At 44.4% G+C, this 17,146-nt stretch overlaps 1 protein-coding gene across 9 annotated transcripts in view; it reads left to right on the forward strand.

Annotated features, from left to right (window-relative positions):
• DENND1A (DENN domain containing 1A) overlaps window positions 1-17,146 on the forward strand; it is a 496,909-nt gene that overhangs the window by 29,917 nt on the left and 449,846 nt on the right. For all 9 annotated transcript variants that reach the window (XR_009246616.1, XM_058672452.1, XM_058672453.1 and 6 more), the window contains exon 2: window positions 14,088-14,158. Coding sequence is in view for 8 of the 9 variants with exons in the window: in XM_058672452.1 (XP_058528435.1) it covers window positions 14,088-14,158 (71 nt within the window). In the remaining variant the exon portion in view is untranslated. The remainder of the gene's footprint in view (window positions 1-14,087; window positions 14,159-17,146) is intronic.

Genomic DNA, 17,146 nt, shown 5'->3' on the forward strand with positions numbered 1-17,146 from the left:
CTTGGACCATAGTGTAGAAATTTGGCTTTCCTAGTTTTTTTTTTTTTTTTTTTTTTAAGTTGCTTTTTGCCCTCCCTTTAAGATTTGTTTGTTTATGTCAAAGAGTTGCAGGGAGAGAAGGAGAAACAAAGAGATCTTTCATCCACTGCTTCACTTACCAAATGGCCACAATAGCTGTGACTGGGCCAGGCCAAAGCCCGAAGCCTGGAGCTTTATCCAGGTCCTCCCATGAGTTCAGGGTTCCAAGCCCTTGGAGCCATCTTGTGCTGCTTTCCAGGCACATTAGCAGAGAAGTAGGTTGGAAGTAGAGTGCCTAGACTTAAACTGGCTCCCATATGGCCCCTAGATGCCCTGGAGTTGGTCTGTTTATATACAGGGCTTGGATTATTTCCTGTCCTGTGATTTGTCGCGTTGTCTCTGTTGCCTTAAAAAAAAAAAAAGTTTTGGTTGTTTCGGGTAGAAGGGTAAATATGGCCTTTATTGCTTGTTCATGGCTGGAAGGGAATTTTTCCAGTAAACTTTTGTTGCTTGCTATTGATTGTATGAAGGTACTTCAAAAAGTTGATAGAAAAATGAAACTGAAGTTAGTGCAAAAAAAATTTTTAAAAGATTTATTTTATTTGAAAGGCAGAATTAGAGAGGAGAGACTGAGGTCTTCCATCAGCTGTTTCACTCCCTAAATGGCTGAAATGTCTGCAGCTGAGCCAATCCAAAGCCAGAGGACAGGAGTTTCATTGTCATCTTTGTGGCTGCAGGGGCCCAAGGACTTGAGACATTTCTCTGCTGCTTTCCGAAAGGTCATAAGCAGTAAGCTGGTTTGAAGGTGGAAGAGCAGCCTATATGGGATACCGGTGCCACAGGTGGAGGCTTAGCCTGCTATGCCATGGCACCAGCTTCTCATGGAAAAAAATGTTTAGAGTCCGTGTATGGGTTTTGTGTAATATGTACTTTTTGTGAGCTTCTTGAATACCCTCATATGCATATGCTTAAATTCAAGATGTTTTGCACCAAAACCCCTTTGTCTTTTAATTACATTTCCCACAAACCTTTTGAAGTGCCTTCATATAAGATGGTGTCTGATTTAGTACCCTTTTTTAATCTTTCGTTGAAGTTTATCTTTGAGGTTCTTCCAGAGAGTATGGTTTCCAGGTTGTCTGCCATTTGGGAATTGTGTGTCACTTGGTTCTCAAAGGCCACTGATCAGAATCACTGGGAAAAACAGAGTCATGATCAGTAGATTATGGGGATCACTTCGACGAACACGATTTCATAGGTCTTTGCTCTCACGGAGTCAGTGTGTGTGGGAGAAGCAGTGAAATTCCTGAGCAGTGGCCTGATGTAGCTATGGAAGCTCAGTGGTCCAGGTTGAGAAGTCACCAAGGTCTGAATCCAGCAGTGACAGGGAAGGGGCCCTGGGCTCTCAGAGAAGACTCAAGACTGAGGAGGATGGAGGAGCCCACCCCCTTGACAGGGGTGGGGCTAGGGAACCCAGATCTACCCTGCAACTCCTGGAGCTCTGGGAACTTGGGGCTCAGCAATTTGGATGGCCCAAAGGATGGCTCATAGAGTGCCCAGAACCTTGAGTTCACCATTTTAAAGGTTCTCTTAGTTGCCCTCAGGACTAACACATCAGCCAGATGCTGTGGTTTTTGAATTAGAGTATTAAGGAAAATAACCAGGCAAATGATTTCATTAAAAGAATTAGTAGAGTGGTGGATGCGTGGGCATATAGAATCGCCAAACTCATGGAACAGCTTAGAGGAGTTGTAGTGTGTTTGTGTGTATACATACAGTTGTATGAACTCATGGTATATATGGTGGGTGGAAGGTAGATTTTAAAAAGCATGGATTCTAGAGCCACACTGCCTGTGTGACCTTGGACAAACTACTCAGCTTCCTTGTTAAGAAGCTTACAGTGCTTGGGAGCAGGAATGTTTGAGAGTTTGGAGTGTTTTGGGTTTTGAAATGTTCACTTAGACTACACTGGTTGAGCATCCCTCATCTCAAATGCCCCCAAATCCAAGACTTTTTTGAGTATGTCTGGGTCCTCAAAACACTTTGTTTCTGAGCATTTCAGATTTGCAGATCAGGAGCTCTCAACTATGTTGCAATATTGTCATCTGGAAAAGGAAGTGCTGGCAGTGGCTCTTTCACTCAGTTGCTGGGAAGATTCAATGAGATGATGTCTGCAAAATGCAGCTAAGTGCTTAGCAGTTATGCAGAGTATCCACGCCTGTCCCAGTGGGAGGGGGAGGGTAAGCACCTCCCGCTGATAGGCTCGGCTGAGGGTTGTGCCAGAAAGACCAGAGAAGCCAAGTCCTCAGTGAAGCGAGGGGGGGGGGGGGTCTTGTTGCCCGTTTCCCAAAATGGTTCCAGGAACGTCCTGAGAAGTGTGTCTGCGCGTTCCCCCCACCCCTCCAGTATAAGGGCACTCTTCTGGGGAAGGTGGGGAAGGTAGTGAGCTCCCTGATCCCCCCTCCTGTAGCAAGCCTCGCTGCTCTAAGCAGCTGTGAGTCATTTTTGGCTAGGCAGTGTGGCGTGGCCGAAAAGGCATGGGTTTCAGAACCTGAAAACCAGGATTCAGCCCGAGTCCTTCCACTTCCTGTCACCATTCCACTGGAAAACAAGTGAATAACTACACACTGTAGGTGAGGTTTCCACTGTCAGCTTCAGATATGCGTGTGAGAAGGCAAAGTTCACTGTGAAGTGTGAATTACACAGGTGCTCACCTTGCTAACTGACAAATACAAGTTGTATGGTCAGAGACTTTTTGATTTTCATATATTGCATTTGATCTTTGATAGAGAAGAGACTTTTGAGGATTTGGTAAAACCTGGATTTTTAAAAAAAGATTTATTTTTTATTTAAAAGGCAGATTTTTATGCAGAAGATAAAGAGACAAGGTCTCCTGTCCTTTGGTTTACTCCCCAGATGGCCACAAATGCCAGAACTAAGCTGATCTGAAGCTGGGAACTAGGAGCTTCTTCTCGGTTTCCCATGTGGGTGCAGGGTTCCAAGCGCTTGGGCCGTCCTCCCCTGCTTTTCCAGGCCAATGTGAAGGTGAAGTGGCTTCTTCTAATCCCGTGGCAAGCAAGGGGATCTACCTGGGATTTGAACTCCCACCTTTAGATGTTTAATCTGGGTTCTTTTTGAAGAATCACATGATACTTCTGTGAGGGAGGCATGGTAAAAGGCAGGACAGAGAAGTTAGAATTAATGAATGGTTTTTATTTATTTATTAAAGATTTATTTTTTTTTATTGCAAAGTAGATATATACAGAGGAGAAGAGACAGAGAGGAAGATCTTCCATCTCTTGATTCACTCTGGAAGTGGCCACAACAGCCAGAGCTGAGCTAATCCGAAGGCAGGAGCCAGGAGCCTCTTTCAGGTCTCCTGTTCGGGTGCAGGGTTCCAAGGCCTTGGGCCGTCCTCAACTGCCTTCCCAGGCCACAAGCAGGGAGCTGAATGGGAAGTGGAGCGGCTGGGATTAGAACTGGTGCCCACATGGGATCCTGGTACATGCAAGACAAGGACTTTAGCCATTAAGCTACCATGCTGGGCCCAATTTTTATTTTTTTAAGCAGCGGAAATTTGCAAAATAAGTTGGCAGCATGGAATAAGAAACTTTAACAAATGCTTATTTACTTATTTTTATTTATTTGAAAGGCAAAAAGACAGCAGGAGTTTACTCTAGATGCCCAACACAGCCAGGGAGGACTGGGCCTGTCTGAAGCCGGGAGCCGGGAATTCATTCTGGGACTCTCTTTTGCTGGCTGGGACCCAAGTGTTTGAGTCATTGCTGCTTCCCAGGATGTGCAAGCTGATTAGAAGTGGAGAAGCCAGTGTCCATGCTGTGGCCTGGTGAGCCAATCCTCTACCTGCAGTGCCAGTATCTCATTTTGACGCTGATTTGAGTTCTGGCTGCTCCACTTCCCAATCCAGTTCTCTGCTAATGGCCTGGGAGGGCAGTGGAGGATGCCACAAGTCCTTGGACCCCTGTACCCATGTGGGAGACCCAGAAGAAGCTCCTGGCTTGGATTGGCTCAGCTGTGACATTACAGTCACTTGGGGAGTGAACCAGTGGATGGAAGATCTGTCTCTGTCACTCTAACTTTCAAGTTAAATAAATACATCTTAAAAAAGCAGCAGCAGCTGAGGATGCAGGGCTGGAATCTGCTCTGACAAGGGACAAGAGTGTCCCCAAGCCACAGCTTCCCCTGGTACATCACAACACCCACCTGCAGTTTACTTTTTTTTTTTAAGATTTATTTATTTTTATTGGAAAGGAGGATATGCAGAGAGGAGGAGAGACAGAGAGGAAGCTCTTCTGTCCACTGGTTCACTCCCCAAGTGGCCTCAACGGCTGGAGCTGAGCCAATCTGAAGCCGGGAACTTCTTCCAGGTCTCCCACGCGGGTACAGGGTCCCAAAGCTTTGGACAGTCCTCAACTGCTTTCCCAGGCCACAAGCAGGGAGCTGGATGGGAAGTGGAGCTGCCGGGATTAGAACTGGTGCCTATATGGGATTCCCGACGCATTCAAGGTGAGGACTTTAGCCGCTATGCTATTGCGCCAGGCCCTGCAGCTTACTTTTAATCCTAAATTTTGCTGGAAAAAAAAAATCAAAAGCAGCAATTCAGAGTGAGTGCTGATCTGACGCTGTGAAGCCCTTGACTGCATTCCTCCGGCGAGGAGAGGCATTCCCTTCTACTGAAGGTCACAGGAAATGCTTTTTGTAAAAAAAAAAAAAAAAAAATTCCAGGTTTCAGTAATAAACGTTTTAATTAATTTATTGTGCCAGGTTTCTGAAATTCTCTTATATAAGGAACTCAGCCATCAGAATCAGGAAATGACCCTGCTGACTGTGCCCAGTCTTAGAAACCCATCACATATGAATAATTGTCACAGTAGCTTCCTTTATAGTAAAAGAAGCCGATTGAAAGTCATGTTTAGTTGTGTCTCTTTTCTGTCTGGAGGAGAAACTCAGGTTTTCCTTGATTTTTCTGGAGTTGACACTTCTAAAGATTACAGAATAGGTATTTTCTGGAAGGTTCCTCCATTTGAGTTTGTCTAATGTTTCCTTGGGTTAGCAACTCTGACAGGACGAACACAAACAGGACCCTGTGGCTCTTCTCATTGTTTCTAGCAGTTTGTTCCATGAATGGTGGTGATTGCAGGTGTTTGACATGGGAGGGTTAGAATCTGTTAGTATCATGGTTCATTTTGAACACATTGCTTCCGATTTGGCCTGTGGAGGCCCTGTCAGATGGCTGTGTCCCTGTGACGGCTCCCCACCATTCTCTGGGTGCATCTTTGCTTTGTGGCCCATCGAGATGTTCCAGGCTCAGTGTGTGCTTTCTCTGCACTACCCCTGGAGTGAGCTGTTTTCTTCCAGGATAAACTGTCTTTGGAAGCTAAGCTCTGGGTACCAGGTGTGCTCATTGCTTTTGGGATGTTGTTGCTTCCAGCTGTCTTAAGAGCTAAGATGTATGTACTTGTTGAAAGCCATATTACATTTATATTTTATTTACCAGTCTATATATTTGGAAAACCGTCAGTTCACACTTTAGTTCACACTTTAGTTCACATCCGACCCTGTAAAAGTTGCATTAGTCTTGTGTTAACTTGGGCTGTGAGAAGCCAGGCTTGCTCATGTGTTCCCACCTGCCTGTGGCCCAGTTCCCCTCCGCACTCTGCAGGTGGCTTTTCTACTCTTGCAACTTGCTTTCTTGAGAGCACAGTGCCTGCCTGTGCTGGTGGTTCTCCGTACCTCCCAAATCCCACGCAGAGACGGTCTGCTCTTCAGCTTGGCACCCTGTGTTGGGCACAGCCGGCCTGGCTGCCTTGTGCATGAACACTTGGCGCTCGCTTGGACTGTGACTGCTCACACCTCGTTGTTCCCTGAGTGGCTGCCGGGTCACCCCCTCAGGGTGGCTGCCCTGCAGCCTTGTGCACCCACTGACCTCCTTTGTCAGGTTGCCTTCCTTGCTTGGGCTCCAGCTTCCCGTTCTGGGCCACCGCCGGCGTGGACCTGCACCTCATTCTGCCCACCCAGCCGCGTCAGGACTCAATTGTTCAGAAATGGGAGAGGACAGATTAGGGAAGTTGAAGTGCTTACATCTTTAAAAGGAAAAGAAGTATTTATCAGTAATGAAATAGAATCATCCTTGTAAATACTGGTGTGCTTCAAGTGCCTGGGTAGTGTACTGCAGCTAACATAGGAGAGAATTTTTGCAAAGCACGTGGCGTGGTGGGTGTTTGGACACTCTGCCTAGCATGCTGCTAAACCGCTTTCAGCCGCCTTGCTTGCGCGTTGTGACCTAGGGATCTTTCCAAAGAGGTATCTGGATGTGAAACTTCGCAACTCTTTTCATAGCAATATTTATGCATCTCTAGTAATCTGATCCTGAGAACATTATTAGAAATGAAAAGTTAAGTGTAAAGTCTTGAAACAACTTGTTTGTATAATTACACAACTAAGTTAATCACTTTTAACAAGTCTCAACAATGCAGACATTCTCCTATGAAGGTGTTAACTTGTCACGGGTCAGAAAGCACCCTTTGATACAATATTTCCAGCCTGGAAAAAAAAAACAGCTTTAATTTTAGAGTCCACTGAAACAAATGGAGACTTGTTGAAAATATTTAACACTACCCTTTTGCTTGTTCATCTAGCTTAAAGGAATCCCTGTTTATTAGGTGCTGTTTGCTAGTATGTTTGGAAGGGTATACAGTTTCTTTGGGCCGTGTTGTCAATTTTAAGGCAGTTCAATTGGTTTCAATTTTTGAAACATTCTATGGTAACCCCCTCAGTATCTAAATTTGTAACCAAAGAAAACCTGTGCTGAGGTGGGTTTGAAGTCTTGAAGGCTGTGAACTGAGGGGCCCTAGCAAAGGGTTTCTTTGGGGCCTCTGGCTCTAAATTACGCTTAAAAGGAGGAGGACCTAGCATGCAGGCACAGCGGCCATATGTAGCACAGATCTATTCTGTGAGGTATTCGTGTTACATGTCCCCCCTAATCTCATAATGTGTTGTAATTGGGGAAAAGTGGATCCTAATTGAAAGCTGATGATCCAGCAGAGTGGTCAATAGCATGATGCTCTGGCAGGGGAGGCGTAAGAACCCCAGCACGTAGCCTTCCTGCAGCCCGAGTGCTGCCGGAGCCTTTGTTTCATGGTGGGAAGCTGAGGGTTCTTCATCATTTAGGGAACATGGCTCTGAGAGTGGGTCAGAAATGGTTTTCTCTGAGCCTTCATTCCCCTAGACATAAGAACTGAGCTGACCCCCACCCCCGCTTTCCAACACGTTGCAGTTGTTTGTGGCTGTCATTTTTCTGTATGTAAGAGCCGAGGCTGTTGTCAGCAGGTGTGACTTATTGATACCTTTAACGCCAAAGGAAAACATCTTTAAAGAGTAATAGTCGGTGTAAGCAGTGTGCATTCTGTAAATTACCTCTTGTCAGAGAAAGAGAAGCTGTGAGTGGGAACTGGGAGCTGCATGTCAGATGTAGGTGGAAAACTTGTTCACCAAACCTTTGCTGGGCCAGACCGTGGGTTGAGGGTTCTGAGAAGACGGTGCCCTCAAGACGCTGCCAGTCCAGTGGGGGAAACAGGTGTTTAACCAGAAGTACATCTATGGTCCTCAGCCTTGGCTGCACTTTGAAATCATCTGTGAAGTTTAAGAAAATAGAGGAACCTGGGGATTCTGATTAAATTGGAATGTTGCCTGAGCATCAGGATATTTCGAAGCTAAGCAGGTGACAGTAATTGCCCCAGGGTTGACATTAGTGAGAGCGTGGCACATAGGATTCCCAGCTAGCGTAGAGGAGGAGCACTTGAATTTGGCTAGGCTGGGCTGGGCATGGCATGGCATGGCATGTGGGTGTAGGAAAGGGCTTCTCAGAGTACAGGAAATGTCTGAGACTTGATGAATGAAGGTGTCTGGAGAAAAGGCCTTGCAGAAGTGCAGCTGAGGAGTGCAGGATAATGAAGTGGTCTGTGCCCTGTATGCTCTGCTACCTCTTCACCGTGACGAGGTTGTTCTGCACGTACTTGGCCTTTCAATCTAGTCAGAGGACACCAAAGAGAGCTCTCTTCCATCCACTGGGACATGTCCCTGGCTGAAGCCAGGAGTTCCAGTTGGGTTTCCCACGCGAGGAGCAGGAACCCAGGACTGAGCCATTCCCTGCTGCCTCTCAGTGTATGGCATCAGCAGGAAGCTGGATGCTAAGCAGAGGCAGGGTTGATTCTAGGCGCTGTGGTATGGGATGCTTGCCTTCCCTTGGCACTCCAACACCCGCCCCTGGTGTGCTCATCTTGAAATTTAGGGTGCTGTGTTGAAGACTGAGCTATGCAGAGGGAAGGCTTAGGATCGTGTTTGGCTCATAAACAACAGTATGTGGTGGTAGTTGCATGGCAGTGATATTGTCAGAGAATTGGAGCATGATTTGCTTATTGAACTACAAGTGGTTCTGTATGACTGCTCTTAGGGTGCAAGACTGCAGGAGGTGCGAGTGGGTGGTGAAAATAATATGCTTGGCAGGTAGGCAGGGTTCCAGAGCATGGAGTGTATAGGAGTGTAAGGCAATTAAGAATGGAGTCTCATGGCAGAACCAGGACATTTCCATGGTAATATGTTAAGATTATATCATGAAGGTTCTGGGAAAACTTGGGTCCATATTGGAAAATTGGCTCCGAAGATGGTATTCTCAGCATCATTACATGTACCAAATTAGCAGTAAGTGTTAATAGGACAAAAATAGGATTTTCAGTTCCTTTAGCCAAGTAGTTAAAAATATTGAGCATCTTGGAGTGTGGTGGAAGAATAAGCAATCACAAGGTGGTCTCAAGGAGCCTTTACAAATTGTTCCAGCCTTACCTATTGACAGACTCAGTGAGAGCTGTAAGGGCTTTTAAACCATTTGCATTTAAAGGAGACACTTTTTATTTTCTGATTTACAGAGAAATAGAAATGCTTCCATCTGCATTGGCTTCACTGGCCCCTAAAATAACTTCTGTATATTTGTTGGTATGTTATGTAACTTGTCACAACATTAGTCACCATTTCTTCCATAAGGCAACATGTAAACGATCATGCATCAGCATGACTTTAGCTTACAATTATAGACCAATTTGTTCTTGGTGTTTTCATCAGCTTGTTGCTTTACTTGTCTTATTTTTTTTTTCTGGGAGACTGTTATAATCTTTGGCTCTATGTGATAGAACTCTGCCAGCTGTTGGAATTGAGTAATCTGAGATAGCTTTATTATTTATTACTCATTAGACTGAAGTGGTAGCTATGGGTAGGGTAGAAGAGAAGTAAACTTTATCTTCTACAAATGCCTTTTTCTCCTTTGTAATGTATCTTATTGCAGAAGCATATTGAAATGACATATGTTTATGTTATAGGCACTAAATTATTTGGAAGAATTCCATTCACTAGAGTAGTGGTTCTTAATGTATGATTATCCGTCCAGCAGCATCAATATCACTTGGGTACTTATTAGAAATGCTGGGCCTGGTGCGATAGTGTAGTGGTTAAGGTCCTTGCCTTGAAAGCCCTGGGATCCCATATGGGCGCCGGTTCTAATCCTGGCAGCCCCTCTTCCCATCCAGCTCCCTGCTTGTGGCCTGGGAAAGCAGTCCAGGATGGCCCAATGCCTTGGGACCCTGCACCCGCGTGGGAGACCTGGAGGAGGCTCCTGGCTCCTGGCTTCGGATTGGCTCAGCTCCAGCTATTGCGGCCGCTTGGGGAGTGAATCATTGGACAGAAGATCTTCCTTTCTGTCTCTTCTTCCCTCTGTATATCCTCCTTTCCAATAAAAATAAATAAATCTTAAAAAAAAAAAGAAATGCTGATTCTTGGGGTTGGTATGTAAGTGTATTGCCTTTTTATTTTTTATAAAAGATTTATTTATTTTTATTGGAAAGATCATTTTTACAGATAGGAGAAACAGAGGGAAAAACCTTCTATGTGCTGGATTGCTCCCCAAATGACCGTCACAGCCAGAGCTGAGTCGATCTGAAGTCAGGAACCAGGAGCTTCTTCCAGGTTTCTTTTCTTCTTCCAGGCTGGATGTAGGATTCCAAGGCTTTGTGCCATCCTGTGTTGCTTTTCCAACCATAAGCGGTAAGCAGGGAGCTGGTTGGGAAGTGGAGCAGCCAGAACACCAACTGGCACCCATATGGGATCCCGGCACTTGCAGGGCAAAGATGCTCTGTTAAGTTATTGCACCAGGCCCTGTTTCCTTTTTAATATGCACTTCCTTGAGCCTTTTCTTCTCTTTTCTTGAGGTTTATTTATTTGAGGTGTGTGTGCGCACACACACACACACATACACATTTAGAATGAATTGCCATCTACTGCTTCATTTCCCAAATGTTTATCACTTATCACAGCCAGGACTGGGTCAGACCTAAGTCAGGAGCTGAGGTGCAGCCCAGGTTTCCTGTGAGGGTAACAGGAGCCACCATTGCGTGCTGGCTCCTATGCTGTGCATTAGTTTGGAAATTGAAATTGGAAATGGATCTGGGACTCACACGCAGGCGCTCTGCTGTTGGATGCGGGCATCGCAAGCTGCATCTTAACTGCTCAGATACATGCCTGCTCCTGAGCTTCGTGTTTGAGGACCCAGAAGAAGGCCGCTGCAGCTGCAGTTCAGTGGACACAGGAGAGAGCTCTGAAGTGAAGCTGGATAGGTAGGCAAGGGCCGGACTGTGCAAGACTTCTTGGGTTCTGGAAGGACTTTTTGTTTTCTCGGATTGAAAAAAAGAATGTTTAGAGGTGGAGAGAGAGTTCCCATCTGCTGACTGGTTCGCCAAGTGGGGTAGCAGAAATCCATATACTTAAACCATCTTTGGCACCTCCTAGAGTCTGCATTGTGGGAAATTGCAGTCAAGAACCAGAGCAGAGAATTGGACCCAGGCTCTGCAAGGTAGGGCTTAGACTTCTTAGTTACTGAACTAAGCACCTGTTCACCACTGTGTCCCACCCCCCCAACACCCAACTTTACGTGGTGATAAAATACATATAACAGATAATCTTTGTAACTTCCTTTAAATGCATGGTGCTGTGATATTAAGCTTTGACTGCATATGAGAATAGGGTCAGGAATGGGCAAAGGAGCAGTTGGACAGGAAGGAGGGAGGAGAGACGGTGGGAAACCCCTGAGAGGCATGCCCTGGAAGGGAAGGGAAGAAAGTGTCAGGCAGGAGGATTGTCCCTCAGCCACGTCACATGCTGCCGAGAGGCTAAGGTGAACACTGAGGTGGCACATTTTGGCACATTTTTAGCAATGTGGAGGTCTGACGTGACTGGAAAGTTGATTCTTGATGGAGCATTCGGTGGCCTGAATAAAGTCTAACAAAGCAGAGAGGAAGGAGAAGCTGAGACCTTCACTGAGTGGGGTCACAGGTCTGCAGAAAATACCTATGGCTAGGTCAGCGTGCTGAGCCGCCAGTGTTTTAAAGTGTGCTATGTTAACATCTTCGTGGTCATGTTTGTTATTTTAATTTCTTTTCTTTGTTTTTTAAACTTGAGAGTCAGGGAGAGAGCTGTATGTTGGAGTTCTCTGACAAATACCAGTGATGTTCACAGTTGGGCCAGGGCAAAGCCTGGTGCCAAGAATGTACCGCAGGGGTCTCTCACGCATCAGCACAGGCTGCCTCCTAGAGTCTTAGTGTTAGCATGAAGCTGGTGTTGCCAACCAGGAAAAACACCCAAGCATTCTGAACTGAAATATGGGAGCCCTAACTCCCCACCCCCACCGGGCCAAATGCCTTTCCCCATTGTTTCCATTCCTAGATGGAGCCACATCAATCTAAAGGTAGAGATATGAATAAACAATGCATGGTAGCTCTTCTGAGCCCCTGTGGAGTCCTAGGGTGACACAGAGCACATTTGGAGAACTGTTAACTTCATCCAGGGATGAAACTCTGAGATGAACTTCAGCCAATTGCAAAATGCACTTGAGAGAGATATTTTTAGGTTTTGGTGGGAATCTCCTGATGCTCCTCTGATTATACTACCTATTACTCATGAAAGATGACCCTAGAACATTCCATTCTTTCATCAAATGCTCTATCTTGAGATCTTTTTCATGAACCAAGTGTTTCCATCTGGTATTCTCTTTGAATGTTTGGTGCCAAAAGCTGTGTAGGTCATTCAGTGCCTACTTGCAGGGGAAAAAAAAAGCATAGCAATTTTAAGGCCTTCTTGAAACTTTACTTTTTTTTTTTTTTTTTAATTTAAAGACTCTGATTTAGTGTCTGATTTTTTGTAATTACTATGTTTGACAAAGTCTATTTAAATGCCTGGACTTTTAGAGCAGCTGACTTTTTCCCCCCATATAGGCCCTTATTTAAAGCAAAAGCCCACGCTTCTCTTCTGTGACAAAACAAAGACTCCTCACGGGAGAAATAAATGGATCCCTGGCTCACAACACACACACATTGTTCTGCTTCTAAGCAGAAGGAGCAGGGAGTATTACCCACTGAATTTTACTGAATTTAAGATGGAACTGCTTGAGAGGATGTACCATTATTATGTAGTGGCAAACAAGACAAAAAGTGCCAGCCTCTAGGATTATAAAAATGCTACAGGTTGTAAGAGAGGTGACTGTGAGGAGGGTGAGGAGAGTTTCATCTTAGAATCTGTGAGCCAGGATATGGGGAGCCAGGAGGCAGGAGCCGTGTCCTGGCGTCGTCTCCAGCTTGCTGTGGGACCACGCGCAGTCCCTGAGATGCTGCTGGGGTTGCGATTCATGCCTGTCACACCTGTTTCACAGGATTTTGACATGAGAGATGAGAGAAAAGAAAGAGTTGTTTTGAAACTTGGAGGTTGGCACAGTGGCTTAACAGGCTAATCTTCCCACTCTAGTGCTGGCATTTCATATAGGCACTGGTTTTAGTCTGGTCTGATCGGCTCCCTGCTTATACAGCGGAGGATGCCTCAAATGCTGGGGTCCCTGCACCCACGTGGGAGACCCAGAAGAAGCTTGGCTTGGGATTGGATCAACCTTGGCCATTGTAGCTATTTGGGGAGTGAACGAGCAGGTAGAAGATCTCTCTCCTTTCTCTGTCTTTCCTTTACTCTGTAAATCTACCTCTAAAATGAAAATGAATAAATTAAAAAAAAAAAAAAAACAGCCAGGAGCAGGGCACTGCGCTGGGGTCTCCTGCTTGTGTGGCAGCGATTCACGTACCGGGGCTGTCATCTGTGGCTTCCCAGGCATGTCAGCAGGGAGCTGGCTCTGCAGTGCAGAGTGGCTGAGACTCCCACGGTACTCCTAGGTGGTCTGCCGATGTCCCAAGGGGTAGCTTGACTCACTGCACTGTCATTCCTGTCCCCATCAATGCATTTTCATCCAAGCCGGAAATCATGTTATATTGTGGTTTTGAAATCAAGGAGGAAATATAGAAATAAGTAAAACACCTAGAGTTAATGCCCATGATTCCTTCTGTTAGTGCTGTAATCTTTGTAAAATTCAGGAATAGTTATGACATAAAAGAGTAAGAATGAGTAGCAGTAAACATTGCTGTCCCTGCCTTTGTCTTGCATTCAGATTAGCACACTGTCTCCACAATAGTCTGTTCAGATAGGATACTGCTTCCCTTCTTTTTGTCTTTAACACTTGCAGATAAGTAAGTTGATCTTGTCATCTGAGTGTTTTTTATCCTAGAATGTGGGAGAAATGACTACTTTGTGCTGGCGTGACTTTGGTCTCAGTTTCCTCTCCCCATGGCTTTGTAGATTGAATGGTGGGCATGGGGAGTGCCACATCTGTAGGATTGCTGTAATGGCTAGCCGGTCATGTGCCAGGCATTGTGCCTGGACGTTTAATGTATTTTTGTTTTGAAGTTTTGCTATAGGCCTTCCAGTTAGGTGTGTTTGTTTTGCAGATTAGGAAGGTATGGTTAGAGAAGCTGAGGAGCTTGCCCACAGTGGTTCCATGGCCATCCAGTTGTGGAGTTGATGATTTCAATGAAGACACACCCACCCCTCGCCCCCATGAAAGCCCACATGTTCTGTATTACACTGCCTCAATTCTTGTTAGTAATCATGATCTTTTTTTTTTTTTTTTTTTGTAGGCAAAACCCAGAGACCACGTTTGAAGTATATGTTGAAGTGGCCTATCCCAGGACGGGTGGCGCTCTTTCAGGTACTTGCGTGTTCTATTATAATATGATATATTTGTTTATTGTCTGGGACAGCCATGCAAATATGTGACTCAGGGTAATAAACTGTTACTACTTCTTGATTACATTTAAATGCCTTTACCTTTTACACCTGCCTACATCATCCTAAAAAGAATGGAGACTTAACAATATGGTGAATGGTTGGGTTGGCCGTCACCACCATGCGGGCTTTGTTCATTGCAATCATTTGGTCTTGGAATTGATCTTTCACAGCGGTCTGTGAGTCAGCTGGTGTGCCGTGTTGTCAGCTTGCTAATGAGGAAGAACTTTGATGCTTAGGAGTGAGTTACAGTGTACAGACTAGTAAAAAGGGAATAGTGACCCTGAGCTGGAGGATATTTGAAACTGACTTAGTAAATTTTATGTTTACTGGCTAAAGAAGTTGGGAATTAGTTAAAATAAGTACTTTCTATTGCTTTAGGTTTTTAGATATGTATTCCTGGACAACAGAGTTTTAGTTGAGATTGGGATATCCTGTGTAAGCTGTGTAAATATCACTTCCTGACCTAAATTCCTTCTGATTCTTGAGAAAACTAATCTTATGGTCTAGTGTTCTTTTTTCTTGTTGCCTGAGAAAGTGATGCTCTTTACCACAGGTCAACATATCAGTACTCTGCCTATATAATTTGGTGATAAGGGAGAGTGAAATCATTTGCATAGGAAACTTGGAGTAATCAAGATTCCAATAGTAGTTATGCCTTTAAGTGTCTACAACTTTGGGTTTATTTTCCATTTTGTAATTTTACTTGGATTGAAGTAATTATATATGTATGTAGATATATATGTGTATATATGTACATTTTTGCTTATTGTGTGTATGTGTATATACACATATATATATATATATATGCGCCTATGTATTGTTTGTTTGAAAAGCAGGGTGACAAAGAGTAACAAACAGCAAAGGAGATTTTCCTTTTGCTGGTTCACTTGCCAGATGTCTGCAGTGACTGGGACTGGGCCAGGCTGAAGTTGTGAATTCTGAATTCTGTCCGAGCCTCCTCTTTTGGGTGGCAGGGCCTGAGTACTTGGGCCGTGTTTTATTGCTCTCCCAGACACATTAGTAGGGAGCTGGATATGGAATGCTGGCGCCATGAGTGGCGTCTTAACTGCTCCTCAACACCAGCCTACCTGTCTTTTAATGTGTACCTGTAGCGTTATCATACATACTTCGCATCTATCTTGTCAGTCTTTATTGTATAATCCATTATGCTTATAAGAAAACAGAATCGCAGATAGGGGAAATAAGTTGCCAAGATCATAGCTACTGTGCAGGGGTAGCTAGCATTTTCATTTTAAGTCTTCTTTGGTCTTCTGAGTAGCTTCATGAGGGCACTGACTATGTCGCATACCTCTTTCCATGTCATTTTGCAGGGCTGAACACAATGTCACTAATATATTTCTTTTTAATGAATGCTCAGTAACAAATGTAACTGTTCTTTACCTCCTAGATTATATAATGAAGGCTGTTAAACACAGTACAGATTGAAGTTTGCCTAGAAATAGAGTTAGCAGTCTTGCTAAGTCATACCTCTCATTGGGATAGTTATGTAGTAGTTACTTTTGTGTTTTCTTGACTAATGAGATTGATGTTTTTTTGTTTTTGTTATATATATATATGAAAGGCAGAGAGATTGGGAGAGATCTTCTGGTTCACTCCTGAAATGGCCACAATGGCTGGAGCTGGGCCAGTCCAAAACCAGGATTCAGGAACCTCTTCTGGGTATCCTTCTTGGGTGCAGGGGTCTGAGAACTTGTGCATTTTCCACTGCTTTCCCGGGTTCGTTAGCAGAGGGCTGGATTGCAAAAGGGCGGCTGGGACTTGAACTGGTGGCCACATGGGCAGCAGCTTTACCTGGCACGCCACAGTGCCAGTCCTAATCACTTTTTCGTATGCTTACTGACCTCTTGAGTATCTGCTTTTATAAAGTGCGTGTCCAAGTGTCTTACTCATTTTAAAATTGAGTTTTCTACTTTTTTCTCTTGGTTCATAAATTCTTTGTTACTGTCTGGTTATGTGTGGCAAGTAAGTATCTTCTCTTTTGTTGGTTTTTCATTTTATGATATCTTTGATCAAAGCTTTTTGGTTTAACTATAATATGACCTACTAATATTTTCCTGAAGATGTAAAGATATTTTCCAATGTTTTCTTTAAGAGACCTATTGATGCACCTTTGACATGTAAGTCTTTATTGAATACTTTAGTTTTCTGTGATTCATATTCATAAAAATTAAACTTTAAATTTGATTCCTCATCTGTGATTTTGTAAAAATTAGGACGCTAAATAAAACTGGATCATTAAAATGTGCAACACCTTTCTCTTAAAGCATATTACATAAAGCGATTAAGTACTTCAACTCATACCTGAGAAGTTACCTTATGGCAGAAGGGTGCCAGTTTTGAGGGAAGATTCTCTGCCGATTGCATTCGCTGTCTGTGCCAGTGGCGACATGCAACATCAGCCCTCCCTCCCCAGTTCTGAGCACTGAAGAGCCGCTCAGCGAATCCAAGGCAGACACCTGGGACCTTGCAGTTCTACTTAGAGCTCTAGCACTGAATGGAACACTTCCCAGGTTATATAAGCAATGCCTGGTTATCCAAACCCAACTCCACTTGCTTCCTTTGGAACTGGTTGGATTGCCTACTTGCTGTTACCACTATCAAGACTGGATCTTAGATTTCTTCTGTCTGCTTTTAGTCTTCTTAATTGCTTTCGTTAAAGTCTGTCCTGCTTGCCTCCTCATGATATTATTTAAGGCATTGCTTTTGTCATTTTAGATTATGGCAAGCCACTACCTTTTGCTTCGTCCTTGTTCCTCGGATTTATAGCTCTTTTCTGAGCCACATTGTCTCCGTCGACTTAGATAGAAACGTTCTCTCTTTCATACAGTGCTAGTGCCTTGGCATAATCGTCTCTTTGAAGTTAGCTGCCTCCACCCAGAGGGGTTAA

Source organism: Ochotona princeps, chromosome 14 (assembly GCF_030435755.1).
Source record: "Ochotona princeps isolate mOchPri1 chromosome 14, mOchPri1.hap1, whole genome shotgun sequence".
In the NCBI taxonomy this organism is placed as follows: domain Eukaryota; kingdom Metazoa; phylum Chordata; class Mammalia; order Lagomorpha; family Ochotonidae; genus Ochotona; species Ochotona princeps.